Source organism: Oncorhynchus tshawytscha, linkage group LG24 (assembly GCF_018296145.1).
Source record: "Oncorhynchus tshawytscha isolate Ot180627B linkage group LG24, Otsh_v2.0, whole genome shotgun sequence".
Taxonomy (NCBI): domain Eukaryota; kingdom Metazoa; phylum Chordata; class Actinopteri; order Salmoniformes; family Salmonidae; genus Oncorhynchus; species Oncorhynchus tshawytscha.
This window is the reverse complement of record NC_056452.1, coordinates 7,360,809-7,369,666: the sequence shown is the minus strand read 5'-3', so window position 1 is coordinate 7,369,666 and position 8,858 is coordinate 7,360,809. Positions and strand designations below refer to the sequence as shown.

The following is an 8,858-nucleotide window of genomic DNA, read 5'->3' as shown; positions in this document are numbered from 1 at the left end:
TTCCTCTGTGGAGATGTAAGAACCTTTCAGAAGGACAACCATCTCTGCAGCACTCCACCAATCAGGCATTTATGGTAGAGTGGCCAGACAGAAGTCATTCCTTAGTAAAAGTCACATGACAGCCCGCTTGGAGTTTGCCAAAAGCCACCGAAAGATTCGCAGACCATGAGAAACAAGATTCTCTGGTCTGATGAAACCAAGATTGAACTCTTTGGCCTGAATGCCAAGCGTCACTTCTGGAGGAAACCTGGTACCATCCCTTTGGTGAAGCATGGTGGTGGCAGCATCATACCGTGGGGATGTTTTTCAGCGGCAGGGACTGGGAGACTCGTCAGAATCAAGGGAAAGATGAACGGTGCAGAATAATGAGAGATCCTTGATGAAAACCGGCTCCAGAACACTCACCTTCTAACCTTGAGTGACTTGAACCAGATTGAACATCTGGAGAAACCTGAAAATAGCTGTGCAGTGATGCTCCCCATCCAACCTGACAGAGCTTGAGAGGATCTCAGAGAAGAATGGGAGAAACTCCCCAAAATACAGGTATGCCAAGATTGTAGTGTCATACCCAAGAAGACTAGAGGCTGTAATCGCTGCCAAAGGTGCTTCAACCAAGTACTGAGTAAAGGGTCTGAATACTTATGTAAATGTGATATTTCAGCTTTTTATTTTTAATAACTTTGCTAACACTTCTTAAATCCTGTTTTTGGTTTGTCATTATGAGGTATTGTGTGTAGATTGATGAGGCGGGATAAAACATTTTAATCCATTTTAGAATGAAGCTGTAACATAACAAAATGTGGAAAAAGTCAAGGAGTCTGAATACTTTCCAAATGCACTGTATGTTTGGGCTTCCTGCAGTCAATTTGGAGTCTACAAATGATTTGTAATTAAGTTTTGGCTCCCTGACAATACACTCAACAGAAAATCGTCCCGAGGCTGAATCTAGTTGATGATCTCTAATTCAGGCTATGTTGACACGTGATATCATGTTGTAATCAATTCCACACCCTTTCCAATTTCTCAGGGACAGTGTTCTCGTTCCTGTTGGAGAGCGACACATTCCATGTGAAACTCTCTGCTAAAATCCAGACGCCCATTTCCGCTATGACCGCGTGCTTGCGGTTCTTCTCTGAGGTTGGCAGAGGCCAGTCCATTGTCTCACTGGCAGGCCCGTCATGATAAGGATTTGCTGTTGTTCAAACCATATGTGGGGGGAGCATACTGAGTGCACATCAAAGAAGCTGGACTGGATTTCTTGAGGTTGCCAGATAATAAGAATGAATGGAACTCCATCTGCTGGACCTGGGACTCTTACACTGGTCTGACCCAACTCTGGATTAATGGGAAGTGAAGTACATGGAAGTTTGTCACTTCGGACATTTCTATAATTGGAAAGCCAAGTATTATTTTAGGTTAAGAGCAATACACATATGGGGTGGTGCTTTCATAGATTACAGTCCTTTGTGGGGGACCTGGCCAATGTCCACTTATGGGATAGTGTCCTCCCTCCCTCCTTGACAAATCTGATATTTATGTGAAGGGGAATTCCTTCACTCCTGGAAATATTCTAAACTGGAAAGCATTAGAGTACATAACTGAGGGGAACGTGTTCAAGGAGAAGAGTGACTTTAATAATGTTGCCTGCACTAGCATGATTTTTTATCTGTCTTTCAATGCGTGTGATAACTGTTTCAGCTGTTTCAACATTATTATATGCTATAATACGATTTTCTTGGTTCCTGAGTATTTACTGAATACACTCTTCTAAGTAGAAAATGTAATATTCCCCTGATGCAAATCAAATCAAAGTTTATTGGTCGCATGCACAGATTTGCAGATGTTATCGCAGGTGCGACGAAATGCTTGTGTTTCTAGATCCAACAGTGCAGTAATACCTAGTAACACAAAACAATACACACATAATCCAAAAAGTAAAAATAAAGAAATTAATAAATATCAGAACGAGCAAACTCAAGAGTCAAGGATATATATATATATATATATATATATATATATATATATATATATATATATATATATATATATATATATATATATATATATATTCCAAAGCATTATGGAGTGCCATGGAGCAGTTTAGTTACCATACAGCAGATGGCAGTGGTGAGCCATCCCACCACCCAAGTAGTATTTGGATAAGGTTACGTGACTTGGGTTTGTATGATGAAGGCAGTCGAGTGGATTGCGCCATGTTGTCATCAGTGGAGGCTCCTCAGAGGAGGACGGGGAGGACCATCCTCCTCACTGAAATCATAAAAGTATAATTTAAAACATTTAAAAGTTATCCATTTTAGATAAAACTATACTAAATATAATCATGCCACCAAATAATCGATTAAAGCACACAATTTGCAAAGGTCTACAGTAGCCTCAACAGCATTCTGTAGAGTAGCTGAAGGACAGCTAGCTTCCATCCTCCTCTGGGTACATTGACTTCAATGCAAAACCTAGGAGGCTCATGGTTCTCACTCACTTCAATAGACTTACACAGTAATTATGATAACTTCCGAGGACGTCCTCCAACCTATCAGAGCTCTTGCAGCATGAACTGACATGTTGTCCACCCAATCAAAGGATCAGAAAATGAATGTAGTAATGAATGCAGCTTGCTAGCACTGCAGGGCATAAAATGTAGTGAGTAGTTGACTCAGAGAGAGAAAAATAATAATTTAACAATTTTGAACGAATTAATTTACTCCAAAATGAAGGAGAAGCAAGAGAGAAATATATATAGAGATTGTCATTTTTTTTTCACTTTCAGTTTCAATTACTTAGCTAGTAATGCAGCTAGCTAGTTTGGCCTACTGAAACACCCTGCTCAAGCAGAGGGATGCTATGTTAGCTAGCTGGCTATGACTATCCATCACAACCCTGAAACTCTTCCAAGTCAAGGTAAGCTTGGTAAGCTTTTGTTTTTACTAATTTATTGCCACCTGGCCCGCCGATGTAACTGCTTACTGACTGTACACTAATGTTAATGCATGATTGTAGCGGGTTTACTAGCGCATTAGTTATATTAGCTATGTTGACTAGGACGTTACTTTAGCTAATATGGTGACAACGATGTAGGCTGTGGCTTGGAAAGGTTTTTTAGCCTGGTCACATACAGCTGATGTGTTGTGCATTGAATTCCACAAGCGAAGGGAAAGGGGGAGAGGACGAGAGCGCAAAGATGCGAGAACGAGTACAACTTGGCTGTGTGTTCACACGTGATCAGGGGTGTATTCATTCCGCCTTTTCTGTTGAAAAACATTTCTTAAACGGAAGCAAACTGAACAAAACAGGGATAAACATGAATTTGTCCAATAGAAACTCTGGTCTGTAACTGTTGGACTAATGATTACATCCTATATCAGCTAGATGCAGGCAAGAGTGTGCAAGGCGGTATTGAATGTGTGCATGTGTCACTGTCTGTGTCCTCAAATTTGTCTCTCAACCTGTGCGTACCGACATTGTAAACTTTCATTCATATGCTTCCATTGAACCTCATGATGGGTATAGGGAAAATGTGTGTATCATGTAGTACCCTAAATCTATTGCTGTTACATTGAACTGGGTGAATGGAATATGAATGACAGTCATCCAATATTCTGTAATAGAAATAAGGCTATGCTCATTTAAAAAAAATTGTCCTCCCTCACCTTGAATGGCACTGACCGGCACTGGTTGTCATATGCGTGTTAATGAACGTAACAGATAGTGACAAAGAGGGTCATTATAATAATACATATTTCTTGTACATTTTTGTAATAGTTGTACATTTCAAAGTTTAAAAAAAAATCCATAATGGAAAGTCAATTAGTGCAAGCAAGCAGCGCAAATGTTGGGATGCCTAGCACACTTCACAGTGAAGGTTACCACCTGGCCAGTCCTTTTTCAAGTACTCTTTCTTATTAGTCCTTTGTCAAATATCATTCTGCATTTTTGACAATTGACTATGTACAGTAATAAAGGAATAACACGTAGGCTATGTAATAAATTTGTAATATTTGAGGAAAACTTATTTGCGCAAAGCACATGCATGTGCGCAAAAGATGAGCAGACCCATGCAGTAGTTTGACTTTTGTCAAGGACACTTGAAAACATGTTCGGTCACAACAGGCGAAACATTGGCCATGATTTCAGGTTTTATGTTACGCTACTTATTGCACAGATATACACTGAGTGTACAAAACATTAGGAACACCTTCCTAATACTGAGTTGCGCCCCGTTTAGCACTCAGAACGGCCTCATTTCGGGGTGGGGTTATGGATCTGCAAGCTGACTAAAGCGTTCGACAGGGATGCTGGCCCATGTTGACTTCAATGCTTCCTACAGTTTTGTCAAGCTGGCTGGATGTCCTTTGGGTGGTGGACCTTTCTTGATACACATGGGAACCGGGCAGCTACTATCCATGTCTAAATTGTCTCAAGGCTATAATATCCTTCTTTAACCTGTCTCCTCCCCTTCAGCTACACTGATTGAAGTGGATTTAACAGATAACATCAATAAGGGACCATAGCTTTCACCTGGTCAGTCTATCCATGTCATGGAAAGAGCAGGTGTTCCTAATGTTTTGTACACTCAGAGTACAGTTGCAGGGGTGCAACTTTCACTGGGGATGGTGGGGCTCCACCCACATTCTGAAATTGTCCTGCTCAGTTTAATCAATGGAATGTGATACAAAACAAGGAAACGGTGTGCTTTATGACCATGCAGACGCCACCGAGCGGTCGGGTAGGCTGTTTGGGGTGTTTAGCCGACTGGATTAAAACATGTAAACACTTCTAAAACCAAAGTTGCGCCCCTGTATAGGGGACATGAGGAGTAGGCTACCAATATGGCGGACGGTGGCTTTCGAACAAATTGTCTCATCAAGTTATTTAAAATAAACGACACAAATTATATTATAATTATCTTGATATTTAAGATTACATGTTTGTATGAAATATAATCCTATATTCTTACAATAAGCCTTTTTTTTTTAGATCATTTACCAGACTAGGAGTTATAGGCCTATAAGGAGCGGGAGTAGAGAACCCAGACGCAGCTGTTTGGAATCAAAGCTTGACACGGTAACATGAGATCAACTAATCTGCTGGTTTATTCTTGTGGGTTTTTAGTTGCAGGAAAGTTGTTTCAACACGCTGGTGCATGAACTCCAGCGTTAATACAGAGCTGCATGTGGTTCTGCCTAGTAGTTGCAATTGGCCAGCAAAGTCATTCATCTTCTGTTTACACAACGACCTTGTGCACACAGACACACTGGAAAATTTTTAATAAAGACATCTTTCTTTTTCGGTTTCATTCTCCTCTGAAAATAACACTTTACACTATTTCAAAAGTCATCTGTATACAAACGCTAAATGAAAGACAGACAAACATTTATCAGAAATTATTGAAACTTTATTGCACTATTCTTTTCTATTAATTGATTACTCAGGAACATAAAAAATATGGGATATTGATTCGTAACAGAGCTTTTAAAGTGAAAGCTGCTATGAACATACAAATGATGATGACAGTAATCATAATACATTTTAACACATTAGCAATACCTGGTACAAATGTATTGCTCTTGGTTCACTAACAGTTATAGTCACTTATCTCCTTGAACACCCCTCCCCCAGTAGTGAACTCCAATGCTTTCCAGTTGAGAATATTTCCTGGAGTAAAGTTTTTCCCTTGCATATACAATTTGATTTGGCAAGGAGAGATGACACTGTCCCAGAAGTGTACATCAGTAACATCCCCCACAAAGGATTGTGATGCTACAAAACTTCCACCATAACTGCCTTGGTTTTGACCTAAGATTATACTTGGTTTTCCATTTATAGGGCCATTTGGCTTAAGAATCTTCGATGCACTTCGTCTCCCATTCGCCCACATTTGGGTGAGACCCGTTTTAGAGTCCCAGGTGCCACAAAAAGAGATCCATGCATTTCTATTTTCTGGCAAACCGCTGATAGTAACAGAATTTCCTCTGATATTCAGTTTATACCCACCCTTTGATTGCATACACAGATTGATATCTTTGGGATCAGAGGGGGTTGCTAGAGAAAAAAGGGACTGGTCTCGGTGTTCCTCAGTGAAGAACCTCTGACACATGGTCATAGCAGTAACAGGCTTTGAGATGTTGCCAGAGAGTTTTACAAACGAGTTGCTTGTCTCGACTGGGATGATGAACTTTTTCCCTGAGAGATCTGTATGGGTTAAAAATGAGAGAAGGAGAAAAGCTCACCAACAGAAATGTAACAGAAATCAACTTGACCTAGTATGTCTTGATGTCCAGTATGATGAAAATATAGAGCTTTTTTTAAAGTTATTTCACTACAGATTAATTTAACAATATTTGCAATGCAACATGATCGGAAGAGAAGTTGCGGACACTCAGTGACAGCAAATATTTGCACAGTTAAGTCCATGTAGGGCCAGATCTACTACATGGTTAAAATTACAAGTGAAAACTTGAGAGATCATTCACCTTGATGTTCAGCATAACAACCATAGATCAGAAACAGCAGAACCAGCAGCTTCTCCATCCACTTTAGTACACTGTAAAAAGAGAACAAATGGTACTGAAAGTATGACATCTGCTGCCTGTTAAACCTGCCTTCAAGAACCATTCTGAGTGCTTTGTACACAAAAAAAAAAACAGTGCTAAATGTTGCCGATCTGCATAATCAATTGAAAAACTATTATATTTTAGTAAAGTCATTAAAATTACCTTTCCATGTCTTCTTGTTTAAAAGACTTGATTAAGCAAATGTCCAGGATAGCAGTTTTACTCGAGCTCTCTTCCGCGTCTTTCTCTTCTACTGTAAAAGTCATAGACTTTTAAAGGGGAAGGGGTGGATCTATTATGAACCAATGGTGAAGAGCGTCAGATAAATACACTCTCCTCCTCTGGTTGCCATGTTTTACCAGTGAGTGTAAGTGGGTCATTCAAATCAAGGCTGCAGGTCATTCATCTTTGCACACAGTATATTCTCGAGACACAAACTCTGTACCCTCTATACAGAGAAACAACTAGAACCTATTAGAAGCTTTGTCAATCCCACTGACACAGAAAATGGTGACAGTAGCCTTCTTCAGGGCTATGTCCGAATTACTCTTATTTTACTCTTACTTTTGGCCATGTAGTGTAATTGTATGTGGACACCTGCTCGTCAAACATATCATTCCAAAATCATGGGCATTACTATGGAGTTGGTCCCCCCTTGGCTGCTGTAACAGCCTCCACTCTTCTGGGAAGTCTTTCCAGTAGATGTTGGAACATTGGAAGCAAGTCCCTGCAGCATTCCGCCACAAAAGCATTCGTGAGGTTGCGGTGATGTTGGGTGATTAGGCCTGGCTCGCAGTCTGCGTTCCAATTCATCTCAAAGGTGTTCGATGGGTTGAGGTCAGGACTCTATGCAGGCCAGTCAAGTTCTTCCACACCAATCTCGACAAACCATTTCTGTATGGACCTCGCTTCGTGCACGGGGGAATTGTCATGCTGAAACAGGAAAGGGCCTTCCCCAAACTGTGGCCACAAAGTTGGAATCAAAGAATTGTCTAGAATGTAATTGTATGCTGTAGCGTTAAGATTTCCCTCCACTGGAACGAAGGGGCCTAATCCGAACCATGAAAAACAGCCCCAGACCATTATTCCTCCTACACTAAACTTTACAGTTGGCACTATGCAATCGGGCAGGTAGCGTTCTCCTGGCATCCGCTAAACCCTGATTCATCCGTCAGACAGCCAGATGTTGAAGCGTGATTCCTCATTCCAAAGAACGCATTTCCACTGCTCCAGAATCCAATGCGATCTTTACACCACTCCAGCCGACGTTTGGCATTGCGCATGGTGCATGGTGATCTTAAGCTTGTGTACCTCTGCTCGTCCATGGAAACCCATTTCATGAAGCTCCTGACGAACAGTTATCGTGCTGACGTTGCTTCCAGAGCCATTTGGAACTTGGTAATGAGTGTTGCACGCGCTACACACTTCAGCACTTGGCGGTCCCGTTCTGTGAGCTTGTGTGGCCTACCACTTTGTGGCTGAGCCGTTGTTGCTCCTAGACATTTCCACTACACAATAACAGCACTTAGAGTTGACCGGGGCAGCTCTAGCAGGGCAGAAATGTGACAAACTGACTAATTGGAAATGACAGTGCCATGTTGAAAGTCACTGAGCTCTTCAGTAAGGCCATTTTACTGCCCATGTTTGTCTATGGAGATTGCATGGCTGTGTCCTCTATTTTATACACCACGGATGTGGCTGAAATAGTAGAATCCACTCATTTGAAGGGGTGTCCACATACACTATATATACAAAATTATCTCTCCTTCCTCCCAAAGTGTGAACTTGTCTACTTCCCTGATTTGAAAGGAAATGACTGGTATAAGAAATATGGTGGAAAGCCCCACTAGGCTATGCCTCCACCAATCCAATGGTTGGTGCACAGTGAGCAGTGGAAGACACAACCAGTTGTGCGCACTGGGCGGTCAGTAGTGGGTGGTCAGCCCCGTGCCCAGTTTTTAAAAACATTTATTTGATTGGATTTTAGCAATCAGATAAATCTTAGATTTGGATTATTCGAAACTGAAGAATTAGATTAGGAACATTCGGATTCGGATTTGCTAATACAATCTGAACTTCAATCAAGATGAAATGTGGTAGTTGCGTTTTTCAAAATTAAAAAAAGTAGTGATTAGGATAGTTTTGAATGCTGAAAAAATCTGGATGATCTTGATTCTAATGGAAGGGTGGATTCAGGTTGGATTTAGACAGGTGAAAGGCACTACAACTAAACAATGTCAATGTAACTAAGGTGGGAGGTTTAAAAAACACACTGAAAATTCAGATCTG

The 8,858-nt window shown here is 40.9% G+C and overlaps 1 protein-coding gene and 1 pseudogene across 1 annotated transcript; one reads left to right on the top strand and one right to left on the bottom strand.

The window, feature by feature from the left end:
- Positions 1-996: 996 nt before the first annotated feature.
- Positions 997-1,771, top strand: LOC112223265 (annotated as a pseudogene).
- A 3,617-nt stretch (positions 1,772-5,388) lies between these two features.
- LOC112223308 (C-reactive protein) lies at positions 5,389-6,839 on the bottom strand. Its single transcript, XM_024386320.1, has 3 exons — positions 6,732-6,839; positions 6,489-6,559; positions 5,389-6,207 (listed from the first exon to the last, which is right to left on the bottom strand). The coding sequence occupies exons 1-3, from the start codon at positions 6,833-6,835 to the stop codon at positions 5,591-5,593; spliced, it is 792 nt and encodes a 263-aa protein (XP_024242088.1). The 5' UTR covers positions 6,836-6,839; the 3' UTR covers positions 5,389-5,590.
- Positions 6,840-8,858: the final 2,019 nt, after the last annotated feature.

What these genes read in the sequence shown, in the direction of transcription:
- LOC112223308 (XM_024386320.1), bottom strand. Translation starts at nt 6,835, where the DNA reads ATGACTTTTACAGTAGAAGAGAAAGACGCGGAAGAGAGCTCGAGTAAA. An exon ending in AAACAAGAAGACATGGAAAG is followed by an intron (nt 6,560 to 6,731) that starts GTAATTTTAATG and finishes CTCTTTTTACAG; the next exon opens with TGTACTAAAGTGGATGGAGA. An exon ending in TTGTTATGCTGAACATCAAG is followed by an intron (nt 6,208 to 6,488) that starts GTGAATGATCTC and finishes TAACCCATACAG; the next exon opens with ATCTCTCAGGGAAAAAGTTC.